This window comes from Equus caballus, chromosome 7 (assembly GCF_041296265.1).
Source record: "Equus caballus isolate H_3958 breed thoroughbred chromosome 7, TB-T2T, whole genome shotgun sequence".
Classification (NCBI taxonomy): domain Eukaryota; kingdom Metazoa; phylum Chordata; class Mammalia; order Perissodactyla; family Equidae; genus Equus; species Equus caballus.
This window is the reverse complement of record NC_091690.1, coordinates 79,390,759-79,406,251: the sequence shown is the minus strand read 5'-3', so window position 1 is coordinate 79,406,251 and position 15,493 is coordinate 79,390,759. Positions and strand designations below refer to the sequence as shown.

The 15,493-nt window shown below is 43.4% G+C and overlaps 1 protein-coding gene across 50 annotated transcripts in view; it reads right to left on the bottom strand.

The window, feature by feature from the left end:
• Positions 1–15,493, bottom strand: part of PPFIBP2 (PPFIA binding protein 2) — a 146,191-nt gene that overhangs the window by 51,711 nt on the left and 78,987 nt on the right. For 48 of the 50 annotated variants that reach the window (XR_011441096.1, XR_011441097.1, XR_011441094.1 and 45 more), the window contains one exon: positions 5,636–5,767. Coding sequence is in view for 46 of the 50 variants with exons in the window: in XM_070274635.1 (XP_070130736.1) it covers positions 5,636–5,767 (132 nt within the window). In the remaining 4 variants the exon portion in view is untranslated. Of the gene's footprint in view, positions 1–5,635; positions 5,768–11,518; positions 11,593–15,493 lie in introns of those variants that run through there. The other 2 variants (XM_023645964.2, XM_070274659.1) reach the window with 1 other exon arrangement.

The following is a 15,493-nucleotide window of genomic DNA, read 5'->3' as shown; positions in this document are numbered from 1 at the left end:
TGAGGTCAATGTGACATAACTCACTCTTAATGGACACGGATCCCTACTTTGCCTTCCAGCTTCTCACAAACCATCATAGGGCTGACCCCAAACTCAACAGACTAAATATTATAGAATCCATCTTTCTTTCCCATTTTGGAAAAAAAAAAAAAAAGAAGAAGAAAATGGTTCACTTTCCAGTTTTCTAGCAACTCACTTGCTAGAATTTTCCTGATTCATTAAAATTCACTTACAGCAAGAAGTTTGGAGACTGCTGTCCTAACTTCTTTGCGCCTATCAGAGGCATCAGTGGAATTGAGCCCATTCTTTCTTTGATCTTCTTATTGAGAACGTAACTTTCTAAAAAGTCTTTCTATTGTCCTTAGTGTGTCCTTTTGTTTGGGGTTTGCCCTTCCTGATGCTGTTCATGCAGGTGCATTTTTATTTGTTCTTTCTATCTTTTGTACAAGCCCCTTTGAAAACTAGTTTCTCTCAAGGTACCTCTAAGCTCTTCCTTTTTACTGGTATTATTCGTGAAACTGTACAGTCAGACTTATATTGTTAAGTAGTTCAATATTCATGAGTCATCTTCTGTTTTATTTCTGAACTTTCAAAGTCATGATTTACCAAAGTCTACAGTGCGTGTCTATGAACTCTCCCCTCCCTCACTTTCATGAACTCTCAAACAACAATAACCACCCTCTTCAAGGGACCCATCACTTTTACTTCATAAACCAGTTTCTCCCTTTGCTTCACCATTAGAGCTACAGTGGCATTTTTCTCAGTTTCTTTCTCTACCCTCTCGCTAGAAGCTATAACAAGTGGGGAGTGGGGTGGGGGAGATTTTTAGGAGCTATCCAAATTGCTGCTCCCCTCTCTTGCTGCCCCTTGTCTGCCCCAGTCAATCTGGGGACCTGTATCAGGAGCTCATCTATTTTCCTCCTCTGCTCAGTGTGACTATGTGGTGCATCCCTACATTTCGGGGACACTCTCCTCTAATTCTCCCTATACATGTGGTGATGGTATTTTCCAGTCTGTCTATCCTCAGGCTCAGCATTTCAACTTACTTTTGTAATTCTTTTTCTCCAGGGCTAGCCCATCTCCCCTCTTAACAGGGCTGTTTCTCTTATGGGCAGAGCCTTTTGCAGCTGTGTTCCATTCTTGGGTGCCACACCATGAAGTCCAGGTGACATTTATGAAGTTCTAATTGCTGTTCTGTGTTGTAATCTCAGCCTGCTTTGTTTATTACTCCTGTTTTGCCGACCTTCACAGTTCTTTTTTATGGTTCTTTGCTATGTGAAACTTCTGGGCATCTCCCATAGTCACAGTCTTTCCCACCCCACATACCTGTTAAAATTGTTCACAATTTTACTTAGTTCTTTCTCTCCCTCTTCCTTCATGCTCAGTTTGACACTGTCCTTGCACTCTTACACATTGCGGGTGAGACTATAACCTCTATATTCCATAGGACAATTTGGAAATATCTATCAAAATTTCAAGTGCATGTACCCTTGATCCATCAATTCCACTTCAATATCCTCACACATGTACAAGATTATTCAAGCAGCATTATTTGTAATAGTAAACACTTGGAAACAACTTAAATGCCCATCAAAAGAGGACTGGTTAAATAAGGGCATAGTCAGAGAGTGGAATAATACGCAGACATAAATACAAATGAGGAGGCTTTTTTAATGTAATTGGTATGAAACAACTTCCAAGACTGCTAAGTTGAAAAAAAGAAAAGGTCTAGAATAGTGTGCATTTGTGCAAAAATGGGGGAAAGAATACTTATGTGTGTGTATGCGCGCACGCGCGTGCATGTGTCTCCACATAAAATTTGCTTGTCCATGCATAAGATACCTCTAGAAGGATACAAAAACTGATAACATTCGTTCCTGATTGCTGGCTGGGGGACAGGCGTGGAAGGAGACTCTGCTGTATACACCTTTTAGAACTCTTGATTTTTGAATTGTTGAAGTATACTTCCTATGCTAATAAAAATGAATAAATAAAATAAAATAAGAACACAAAATATAAAAACTCCCCTAGTCAGGCCAGCTCTCCTCTGAGCAAATACAATCTTTCCAGCCCTTGGTCTGTACTCCAAGTTTATCGTTCTGGTCGCCCCGGTTCAGAAATCAGAATCCCTCCCTTCCAATTCTTCCCTAACAATTGGAAGAAAGAAGGGATGATAACACTACCCGAGCTCTAAGATATTTTCTACCAGAAAATCCTAAAGATTCTTTCTGGTTCTCTTCATGTTTGTGTATTTCCCTGATCAATTAGGCTGACTTCACTTCCCAGCACATGCTGGATCGTTGCTGTCTCTTTACAGGCTGCTCTGGTGCTACGTGCGTGCGTGCCGAACCCTTTGGATCTCACAAAGGGATCCTGTCACAGGCTTTGCTGCATTCCCGGCGCTCAGGGAAGCCAGACTCCCTTCACCAAGGAAGAGCCCTCCTAGGGACACACCTTTGATATGGCACACCACTCAGAAGTTTTCCTTTGCCTCTGGATCTCTTTCTTTCATGTTCTATCCTCCTAATTCTGGTATTTACTTTCCATGTCAGTCACTCTTCTGCAGTCCTGCTTTTCAGTAGTAAACCTAAGTGAACCACTCTTGGGTCCCCTGAAATGACCCAGAACCACTGCAAAACACTCACAAGAGAAAGGTAAATAGGAAATCCAGTATTCACCATATCTCATTTGGGTGCCACTAACTGACTCCTGAGCAAGGCTGGCTGTCAGGATTGTCTCTATTTGACAAGAAATCTGCACGTTAAAGTCCTCAGGTTTATAGACAACCATCCGTAATCACTTCCACAACTTAGAACAAGCAGCAGGAGATTGGCTTAGCCTGAGATCAGAACCAGACAGAAAGAGCAGTCTGCATGCTCTTAACAGCATCCTTTTTTTATTGAAACATAAAATGGAATTTGAGGATAAAGCCTGAGCTACATGGAGGAAGTTTATTTCAGATTTGCCTACCTTAAAAAAAAAACAAAACAGGTCCTGCCTTTTCCAAACCACAAGGAATCAGGCCTCAGGCTAAACACATTCACTAGAAAAACCAGGAGCAGTGTAGAGGCAGCATTCCCTTTATTCATGGAGCTACAACCTCTAGTGACCTTAGCTAGCTAAATGTCTCCCTCAAAATAAACATCTCTGTGCACGTGAGAAAAGTGCAGCTTAAGCAGCACTCTGCGTGGTTTTAAGCCTCTGCTGCTCCAGATAGTTACAAACGGTGGTGGAGGCTCTGGGCATACCAGCAAAGATTATGTTCAATTACAAGCACGAGAAATTTGTTTCAGGTCATGTGGCTGTTCACTGATTATCACAGGTTTGAACAGTCTAAAAAATTCCTCTGCATGGAAACCTAATGTTTGTATTAGCAACTGGGAAGGGCTGTTATCTGGTAGGACTGAGGCTAGCAGCTCAGGGTCCATGTTGCCTCATGCATGAACAGCCTAATGGAAAACAAAAACCAAAAACTCAGATTGAAAAACAATCCTTCAGAAAAGACAGAAATAAAGCAAACAGCAAAATGACTGCTTTAGCTATACTTGGCCCAGAAGTGGGAGCTGTCCTTCCTTCTCATCTTTCCTAGAAAGAAACTGAGCTGCCCCAGCTTGGTACTAACGCTGCTCTCTTCCACAGATGGATTGACTTTCACACTCACACACCCACATGTGTGGTCCATGCTCCCTATAGTGACTGGTTCAGAACCAGGCACATGACCCAAATTGGCCCAATCAGACACAACCCTGGGGATTTTTCTGGAATCTTTGAGAAAGAGAAACTCTATCTCTCTGCAAGGGTTGCCAGGCTGGTAAAATCTAAAGCTAATGGCCATCTCTGTCACCAAAGGGGAGAACCTTCCTGAGAATAAGTCTAAAACAGAACCAAGTGATACACTGAGGCTGATTTCTAATGACATCGTGAGGTCACCTGGATCTAGTAATACTGGACTTTCAAAATCCTGGATTATTCAAGTTGTGTGATCTAATAACCCTCGATCCTTTTTTTTTTCTTTTAATTTAAGTGGTTTTGTGTTGTCACTATCACTTTAAGCCTTCTCACAGAGTTTACTGAATTCTGCCCACAAAGCCTTAATGTATGTTCACATGTAATCACACATCTTAAAACATTGGTAAAGTAACTCTAAACCTGGAGAAAATTCAATTGCTTCTTTCTCAACATTTAATAAGCAGAGTCTATTCAACTAATACTTCACACAGATAAGTTTTCAGTCTGCATGACCTTTGCTATATGCAAATAATGTATGTAAGTCTACATTTCCATTTCCAGCATGCTTAACAAGAAAGTATTACTATCTCCATTTTACAGAAGAAGAAACAGAGGTCTGGGAGGTTAAATTATTTGCCTAAGATCACAAAGCTACTGGGTAGCTGAGCTTGGATTACAGCCAGGAAATCTGATTCAAGAGCCTGCACTCTTAATAACTAGATGATATTGTCCTCTGTTTAATGGAGATACTTTCTTTTGGCAACGATACTTCTCACTAATGAACATGTTCTCAAAAGTAATGCAAGGCATATGGCCTACACATTAAAAATGCCTCAATCACCAGTGTTTACCCAGTAAACACAGAAATATGATAGGTTTCAGTACACAACGTTAGCACTTAATAGAAAGAAACAATACCCATCTTTAGATTTTGAAGATGCCTAAATGGAGGAAGGGAATGAAGATAAACCAAGTACCTACCAAATGCAGATACTATGATAGGGACTTAACTTTTGAATTTTATTTGGACTCTACCACACAGTTACCCATTTTATAGAGAAAGAAATTGAAGTCCAAAGAGATTAAGTAGCTAACTTGTTAAAGTTCAAAGAGCTATTAAGCAGTTAGGTCAATAATTGAGCAAAGCTGTTTGTCACCCTAAAGCCTATCTTCTTTCCACATCTCACATGGCCAGGTGCGAATACAGGGACTTGTAGGTAGAGGCACACGGAAGGTGGCTATCTAAGGTTAAAGCAGGGAGTTCTCTCTCAAATAAGGGACCTCTGAGCCTAAAATTCATCCAAATATTTATCCAAAAAAGAAGTCTGGCATGCTCTAGACAGATGGAAGGGCATATGGAACCTGAAAACAAAAACGATATAGGAAAACATTCTCTTAGAGAAGGCCTGTGCATGGGCTCAACCATATGGCCTATCAGGAGAAAAGAAACACATCATCTAAGGGTTCCATCTGGGTCAACGAAATGCATATCAAAGAATGTCTCCAAACTCCTTGGATATAGTGGCAGTGGCCTGCTGGGCAGCTGACTTCATCCAAGTACACCGTCCTTACCTTGGCTCTCACGGAAGACATCTTGTGTCCCTCCACATCTTGTCTGATGCTTCCCCCACTACTGATTCTCTTTCTATCCTTGTCAGCAGCTTGAGGGAGGATAAAGCTTTAGAGCCAAAACTGGGTGGTTTGGGTACTGCTGAAATCTGCAGCCACAGCAAAACCTGATAACTTGGTATTAACAGATCATTGCATCTCTACTACATGTTTCTGGCACCCAGCAGTTGCCAGGCTTAGCGTTGACCAGATGGCCCACGTCCACATTAGGGGAGTGTTGCCTGGTCTCAGCTTAGTATAGTATGGGTCCCTGGAGAATTTGGTACATCACACTCACCTCTGCCTTTCTCTGCTTCTCCTCCTGCTCTCTCTGTTCCTTCTCCATGCCAACTAGCTTGAGCTTCAGCTCAGACACTTCAGTCATCAGATCAAGCTTCTGGGTCTCAAGAGATGTACGACTTAGCAGCTCCTGCAAGCAAAAAACAGATATCAAAGTCATAAACCTCCATGGCAACAAGGACAATGCTAGCTCCAGCCACACAGCCTAAGGCAATCTCTAAGTTGTGTGTTGGACAACACAGAGTTGAGATTGCTGCATATGAGCCACAAGGCTATTAGGGACAGGCCTGGGCTGATACTGGGTCACTCATGGGTAGCACAGCCCCTGCTACTATCCACTGTGCTCTGAGAGACAATGGGAGCTACATTTCTCAAAAAACACATTTGTCCATAGAAACCATTATTCTTTATTTCCTAGCAGAGAAAAATGGAGGGGTCTAGTCAAAGAGCTAAATTTCTCCATCTCTATTTTTAAGGCAAAGCAGCAGGTGCTCTCCACCAGAACAAACAAAAAAACAAGCTTATGTTAACAGCATATTATGTTAACATAACATAATATATATCTTATATTACATGTTATGTTAACAATATATTTTTCAAAACCAAAATTTCCATATCACCTCCTGGGCTAAATCAGTGCTCAGCCCAGTCTTCAACACATCCCAGTGTAAGACCTCACTGCAATGAACCCAGAAGGGAGCTGGAGCATACAGTAGATATGCAATGAGTATTTACTGAATGATTATATTAGAATTCTGTTTATGTGATATGGATCTTTCCCGGCCACTATGGGATGTAAGCAAGAAATTATTCTTTCCTTACTGTGAGGACGGACCAGGAGAGGTCATTAGTAGTCCTGCCACCACTTGAACAGTAGTAGACCACAACCTGCCATTAATATATACACTTAATAAGACAAAAAATAAAGGTGAAAGGCAAAACACCTGCTCAGAACTACCAGGAATTATGAAAGACCTCAGAAACCAGGAGCATTTCCCAAAGTCCAGGGGCAACGTTTCTCCATTGGCAAAAGGCAATGTTCCATGAGCTCCAAAATCCTGACACATGGTAGACACTGGATACACAGATCCTAGCAAAGAGACTATAATATGGCAACTGGGAGAGTAATCAGGCAAATGAGCAGATAGAAAAGATACAATATCCTGCCATGGTCTGAACATTCTGTACCATCTTGGGCAACCCAACCCTAGCACAAGAGTGGTGGTCTCAACATTCTGACCCAATAGCTGTGATTTCACATATTCTGAGCAGTCTTCAGATCATAAACCAAACCAAGTAGGACAGAGATTTTAACTTGGAATACATGATTCCCCAGGCCAAAGACCCTCAGTACCTCAGAAATCCAGGCTACACACCGTCCATCTGCTAATCTGAGGGGATGAGTATCTAGAAGTCACCAGTTCAGCAAAATGAGCTCACTGAGCACTGGGCTGAGGAGGACAGCTCTTCCTGGGCCAGGCAGACTTGAAGCTGGCATAAAGAGCAGAGGCAGCAGCATTGCCAGCCAGAACTGTGGGCTACTTGGTCACGAGGAGTCAGCCAGATAAGTGTGTCCAATATAATGGAGAGGGGAGGACATCAATTCACCGAGCGCCTCCTCAGTGCCAGACACTGTGGGGTATTTTACCTACATCCTGTGAATAAACCCACTCAGTGATTCGATAGGAAATAGTTCTTCTCGATTTTACAAATGAGGAAACAGACACAGAGATTAGCCTGTCTTGGCCACAGACACATGTCAGTCAACAGCAGAGTTAGTTTTCAAACCAAGCTTTGTTTGATTCCAAAACTCATTTCTGTCTAATGCATCACATTGTTTTCCAAACAGAGGAAGAAGTCCCAACTTTAAGGGTAATCAAAAATACACGCCAAGAAAAGCCAATGAACAAATACTCACTGGGCCCAGGAAATAGCCACTCAAATGATCAAGATTTTGTTGAGCACATACTATCTACTAGGGCCTGGTCCTAAGGCTATGCAGATTATAAAAGACCCTAAAATGTTCTTCCTTGGGTGAAGAAGATAATTTCTGGGTCTTGAGTATCTTAAGATATAATCCCTGATACCACCCACTCATTCCCACCGCCTTCTTCCTCTTCCCCACCTTCCTCTCTGCCTCCACCACTTCATTCTATGTTTATCTCTCCATCCTTTCATCTACCTGCTTTGTTCCAAAAATGATCTGAGGAGGCAGTTTGCAAAATAGACAATTCAAGCTAAAAAACAAATCATAAAAACTAAAGCAGGTAGGAAAAGAAGTTGAAGCCAAAGTTCAGTTGGTATAAAACTCACACCCTAAAGTTCTATACACAGCTAGAGATAGACTACAATGTGTATGCGAGCTTCCCAGCCACCAGTGCAAAGGGAAAAAGGAGCAATTCTACAAATCAAGGTCCATGAGATAATAACAATTGCTTTGGAGTACTGAGAACTGAGAAGATATGCTTGCATGAGACTTCAATCATTTATTCAACAAATATGTTTTAAATATCTACCAGATGCCAAGGCCTAGGGATATGACAAAAACACAGCCCCTGTTGAGTGCCTGAGTATCTTAAGACAATATTCATGCAGTTTGTCTACAGACCAGCATTCAAGTCACTGCCTTCATGGGGTTCAAAAAAGCCTCAGAATCTATCCCTCCTGAAAGCTAAGAATCTACTCAACTTCCACTATTGCCAAAACCCCTCTAGCTGCTTTAACTGCTGGGCTATAATTGATCACACCATGTTGCAGCTGACCAGGATAATATTCTACTTGGTTGCACTAAAGTTCCAATAGCCATTCCAATCGGTCATGCCAGGGTTCCAATTGGTTACACTAATATTCCAAGTGGACATTCCAGTTGGACACACCAAAGTTTTAAGCTTAATTTCATATAGTCCACCGATAACAAAACTTTTACCTACTTTCTCCTAGCTTATATCTATTAGCATGTGCCTTTACATTTCATTATCATTACCCCTCATCCTTGTCATTAATAAGTACTGTCCTACTCCCTGAACTCAAAACCAGCCATCAACAAGATTACGCCAGTCCAGTTCCACTTTCCCATCCCCAGGCCTGGCATGGCCTCCAGCCAGTATTATGTACTGTAACCTCTATCATATGTGTCCTAGTGGGATTTAACTACCCTACATTCTCAACTGCTCCTTCTAATTCCAGCATAAACTGAATTTTGACTTTTGTATGATACAACACATCCTTCTCAGTCATCTCAAGTGGAGATCACTCTGCTCCAACAACCCAACTTACTCCAACAACAACTTACTACAGAACACCTTTCTCCCTGTTTCAAGATTGCTTCCAGACCATTATTTGTCCCTATTGATCGTCTACGTCTGCCCTCCTCATTCAGTTATATCACACTCTCCCCGAATATCCAGAACTCAAGACAGTCTCCCACTTTCCTTGAGGCTTTTGTCTTTTGGTCAACAGATTCTCTTCTTACTTTGGGTGCATTCCATCTCCTCAGTAGCTTCAACATCCTTGTTAATCAATGTTTCACTCAGTATCCACTCTGGCTTCATGTTTCTTGACCTCACCACCAACAGGCTTTGCTTCTACTTCATTTCAGCTTCTTCACAGGATGGCCATAACGTGGCCCTCATCTTTATCCAGAATGCATTTGCTCTTCTAAAATCTTCCACTCAAATTCTCTCCTCTGGCCACAATCCTCTCACTTTTCAACTGTCCCGTTTACTCACTCAAATAATCTTTAATTTCTTCTTCTGTGGTCACTAGTTACTTAATAAACCCCTATTTTCCTAGTTTATCAACTTCCTTTAAGCAATATTTGCCTCCTTATCCACTCAATACCTCGAGGTTAGTCATTTCAATTGTATCATATCTGCACCAGAAAATCCCTCATCCAACTCATCCCTGCCCTAGACCTAAAGTGCATTTGTTTTACCAGAGCCCAATCCATGCCAAACCTCAGTCTTTTCCCTATGTTTCTACTCCCCATGGCCCGAGAATTGCTGGTAAAAGTCACTTAATGATGCCAATTGGTTTCCATACAAATTTACGCTATCTAGTTACAGCTGATCTTCTAATACCGCCTGGCAAAACTTGCATCCATCTCTGGCTGGTTCCTTTCAGAGATTGTTCCAAATCTTTTCCATACTCCTCAAGTCTTAAATGCCACCCTATCCCTCTGCTCTCCTCAAATAACCTCACAGATTTACTGAAAAGATTTCTTTAAATCATCTGATCATTACTCGAAATTATATCCTTTCTATTTCATAGTTTTCCGGAATTGTCTCTCATTAATATCTCTGAAATCCACATCCGAGAGAAAGCAAGCCCACGTCTCCTTCCCAAGGTCAGTCTGACACAACTGCACATGGCCACCTTCTCTGTCAGGTTCTTTCCCCTTTAAGAACTGTTGCCTAGCCTGTTGCCTAGCCCAGTAAGTTTCCAGGTTGCACATAAAAAGCATACGTTAGAGAACACAGTGATTCTAGAGTTTGCTCCTGAATTGCCCCATCTGACTCACCTTCCTGTTGTTGACCATTTCTGTCTCTAGACTCTTCACGCCATCCTCACACAGCTTGATGAAACCTCAGGTTACCTCCCTGGTTAACCATTAGCGTTTAGCTTTGTTCTCTGAGTTCTGGTCCTGTTTCTCCCACTAACTGGTAACTCAATGACGCTTACTCACATGGTCCTAGGCTTTCCCTCACCTCTGTCCTGCCTTTGAGGAAGTTCCCACCGAGTCTGTGCTGCTTCAGGGGAGGACCATTAATCATCCACTCTGACAGGCATTTAATCTCTCCCTCACCATCAGCTCCCATTCCTCAGGCTATAAACATGATCAAATTTCTGACATTCTAAAGAACCTTCCCTCCTGACTTTGCCTGGGCCTCAAATGACCACCATCAACTCTCTGTGCTCTCACTAGGCAACTGCGTGCTCTGTGCATCGTGTGTGTGAATGCTGGCTCTCTCTATCCCCTCCTTTCCCCTCCACAGCCAAGCTCCAGACGGAATAATTGAACCCTGGTGCCTCTTCTTCCTTACCTTCCTGTCACTTCTCAACAAGACATCTGTATGTCTGCAACCCAGCTTCTAACTTCACCAGCCAGGGCACAGAAATAGCTCTAGGGACCAAAGTCCAAACATTCAGATGCAACTTACACTTCTCAGCTCTCAACCGACTCACCCTTCATCCACTCAGCAGTATAAGCTACTCCTTGCCACCCCATCTTGCCTTTCGGTTTTCCTGACCTTTCTTTTTTGTTTTCCATCTCCTTTGCTGGCTTCCTTTATTCTGTCTACCCTTAAGAAAAGCATTCTTGGATGCCTAGCTCTCATCACCAAGACTGGAGTTATCTCTGGATCCAGCCTGTTTATCTGGAGCACCAAGGCAAGGCTTGGCCCCTCCTCAGACCTGTAGGGAGGGATCCTGCTGGAATCTCTCGGAATTATACGGCTACCATAATATGTGGGGAGGCAGGGGGCTGGAGAAAAGCGGCAAAGGGTTCATAAAAGCATGAGAGCATAATAGCATAACTGCTGTCCCAAGTGTTTCAAGGTTGCCTATGCAAATGAGAGAGGGGAAGGGATTAGGAGAGGGTGGCATGGGAGGTGGGTGGTTTGTTTCTCTTACTATGAATGACCATGAAACTAGGTAATGAAAATTTAGGAAAAAAAACAATGAATAAAATTATCACTTACCCCTCTCACTTTACCACTACCAATAATCTCTTCCAGAAGGACAAATACATGAAAAAAAGCTTACGTCTGAGAGAGAACCATCATTTCCTTTTTCCAAAGCTCAGTCTCTGACTGGAGCCGATAAAAAGAATTTGCCTTTCAACTTATTCTCTCCTTAAAGGGCCACATCTTGAAGCAATTACCTCCATCTTTAAGTGTGGAACATAACCCAGGGAGTTACTGGCCAATGACAGAGGACCGGAGCCAGACTGGCAATCTGAAACCAGAATGAAAGAATGTGCCATGGAAAGACATGAAAGGAAAAATGTGTCCCTTTGCCCTTTGAAGTAAGAGGCCTAGGCCTTACTGCGAAGCCTCTTTCATGAATAACTCTTTGCAGACAGAGGGGCTTGTAATCAACCTGGGTTTGAGTCCAGACTCAGTCCCCATTAATAAATCATGTCTCTGAACCTCAGTCCCCTTATCTGTAAGAAGGGGAAAGCATGCTACTTCACAGTGTGGTCTGGAGATCCAACACCAAATGAGATACACTTGAGGAAAGAAGTTATTTCTGCCTTATAAATCTCCCAGGAGGAGTTTTAGGGAATAACTGACAAATCCCTGTTTTCTTCACTCATGACTCAAGTGTCTCGCCTCCTTAGACAGATCTGTGCTCCCACAGGACTGTGTGCATAGCTCTGTTTAATATTCTTTTTGAGACAGAAATACCTCCTTAAAGGTACTCTTGGGAAATTTATCAGCTGGGTGCTGATGACGCTCTGTCGAGTTCACACATCTGGGCCCATTGTTCCCTCACTCAACTCAGGGGCAGAAAGTGGGCCTGTGTCTTAGGTCTGTATCCTCCTGCTCAGTGTCTTGACTTACACTGGCCATTTGTGCAATAGTTCAATTTTAACCAAACTGGAATGAATGTACTACAGCTTTAAGAGGCGGGCAATGTAGAATCCACATTGTCATCTCTATTCTCTATAAAAAAGAACACAGGTTCATTGGCTTTCCCAGATCAACAGCAAGTAGTGAATCTATAGAAAGTCATGTCCACTGACTCCAAATCCCCTAAATTTGTCACTCTCCACACCTCAGCTAAAAGGTAGCCAAAAGAAGGAGGCTACCCAACAGCCGGAGCTCTAGGTCAGGTAGGAGGACTGAAATAGTACCTGGTGTCCTTCGAGGCTTCCCAAAAGCTGAGTTGTGTCCTCACAAGAAGGTTTGCATCTTGTCTACTCTTTGGCACTGAAGATTGTTTCTGCTGTTGACATTGATCACACTGTAAGTAACCAGTCTCTGGAAAGTGCTCCATTTGGCTGCCAGCCCTGTCTAAAACTCCTTATCCACTAAGAGCATCAGCTTCTTCCCTGAAACCGTCACCCTCTGGAGAAGGGTCAGTGATCAGGAGCAGAGGAGCTGGCTGTGCAGGAACCTACTAAACACCACAGAGCCCACGGAGGCCACTTTAGTAAAAGCCACCAGGGACTTCAAATACAGCAACAGACCATGGGGAACCTTCCCTGTGACAAGAGATTTTGTTGCCAACATGGTCTTAGCCAGTCACAACAAGGAGGATGCTGGTCCATGCCTGTGTTCCTGGGGTGCTATTCTAGGCCCTGGGCTTGGACAGCTTAGTGTGCAGCCCTCAAAGATGCAGCTGGGTAGCTGGGCAATGCCTTGATCTGCTTAAGGAACAAGGGGCAAGGCTCAGCCCTGTGAGCTCTAGACCCACATCAGTGGCTCAGACTATCCCAGACTAGTGAAAACTGACTCTGGCTCTGGCCCTTTGACGATCCACTTGTACATTACCTGGGAAATGTCTCTTCCTAATGGGGAAGGTTCCCTGGGGAATTCAGACATGCTCAGTGAGACTGAGACCATATCTGAGTAGGTGCTCCCATAGGCAGCCCCAAGAGATGCTCTTAGCTGCCCCTTCCCAACCTGCATCCTGCAGTGGGCTGCAGACAAGAAATATTTTGCCCTCAAATGTGTCCATAAACTATGGGCCACTCATATGGACCTACCTGCGTGCTGATTCTGTTTGGTTCTGGTTTTCCTGTCTACTCCAAGGGTCTTCATGCTCTCTCTTTCTAGAGACTGGATGGGTTAATATATAGAAGAAAACAGATGGAGCTGAGAGATCAGTGCTTAGCAGAGGCCGGGCGAAGCCAGGCTTGGGGGTGTGTGGCTCATGAGTTGGGTGGAGAACTAACTCCCTCCCTCTTGGGCTCCTGGAGGGAGGCCAACACTGGTCAGGAGAGCAGCTGGTGGGAGACACAGCTCAGTGGGGTTTGGAGCCCATGGAAGCACAGAGTTGGGCTATGCTGGTTGGGTTTGGGTTTCTTTCAGTCTCCCTAGCGCTATTCCAGCCACAGAGGGGCCGAGTATAGACTGGAGGCTGCAGATTAGAGGTCTGTGGACCAGGTTTGGCCTGAAGGTGTGTATCATGTGGGTCACACAGTATTTTTTTTTATTTAAATTAGTTGCCAACGTCTTTAAAAAAGAAAGACATCTTAAATCTGGATTTCTAGCTTCTTGCAAAAAATGGGAATATCTAGCAACACTGGGCCTACATGGGCAGTTAGCTAGAGTTGGTAGTGGCTGCCTCCTTTAGACAGCAGGCCTTCAGTGTACAGCGTCAGCAGGAGCAGCACACCCGAGGGAAGCAGTATCAATGGGCAGTCAGAAAGTCCTACGTTGAGACAGTGAAAGGACCTCTTCAGAGCTCCTCGAGCCTTTGAACAGGAGGCCAGGATTTTCTCAGGGCAAAAATGGTCTCTGAGAGCTGGTGGAAAGAAGCAATCCTTTGCCTCCATTTTCTGCCTCAAGGTCATGAGTCATTTTTACTCCCACCACGAGAAGCCAAGAGCCCTCAAGTCCAGGATATCACAGTGAAACCAGGCAAGTCTCTGCCTGCCCCCAGTTCAGAGGACACATACGTAATCCAAGCCACAGATAGCATCGCATGGACGCCGTGGTGCAAGAATTAAGTGTTTTTTCAAACATCATCAAGAAGATTTCAGGAAAGTATTAACATGGACAGCAGAAACATTCAACTTGGGATTTGGAGCTGGGAACCCAAAGATCTCAGGCTCAGACACCACCAAGCCCAGTAAACACATGAGTGGGAGCTGAGGATCAAATGCATCCTATGACATGATCTCTGAATTTGCCAAGACAGGAGTATTCCCCATGCCTTTCATTTTACCCGTGAAAGACTGAGAGAACACAGTGAAAGTTATGGGCATAAAAACAACTTGGTTAAGTTTAAGAAGATCTTTAAACTCCAGAGGTGGCAAATAAGAGCTACCACATTGCAAGGCCAAGGCATCCACCTCTATGGTACATGCAAACCACATGCCCGCTACCTCACCCAAAGCACATAAGAAAGAAGATTGAGAATAAACAAGATATAAAGGGTAACTGAGCTTAAGATTTTTTCAAAAGTCTAAAATCCAGTCCAAGGGATAATGCTCAGAAGGACAACACAGCCTCCCCCAGGTGGTGCTGGGAACCAACATCAGACTCCTTGGCACAGAGACTCTGAAAAGAGAGTGGAAACACTGCCATGGAGATGGGTCCAGGGCAGTCCCGGAAAAGCAGTCATGGTGGGTGGTCAGAGAACTCAGCACTACAACGCAGCCATTCTCTGACCTCTGATGACACGGTCACTCGCCAGGCACTGTCTTCCTGAAACATCAACTTTCTGACATTTTTCTGACTTGTTCCCTTCCACATGCAAATTTTCCTGGTCTCTTTCTCAGTTTTCTCGTAACACTCCATCATCTTCCCCCCTCACGCCCACCTCAAAACCACACCTCGTGCAGCCTTTAAAATACAGTCTAGTGGGCGTCCTATGCACTCCAGGTGAAAATGCTCTCCTCCTATTTGAGATTTTTTCCATCAGGCTAATTTCTTTCCTGGGTCTTCAAAAGGAAGATCAACTTTAATAAATAAATAAAAAGACAGACAGACTCAACTTCTATTGCAACTCCAGATTTTCAGGGCATACGATGAGCAAGAGAAATGGCACATGATTTAAATAGAAAATCAAACGGACCCAAGAAAGTGGTAACTTATTATTCAGCAGTGAAAAGATAATGAACTAATAACAGCTTCCGAGCTGTTGGAACTAGTTTTTATAAATATTTGCATAAAAATACTGGCTT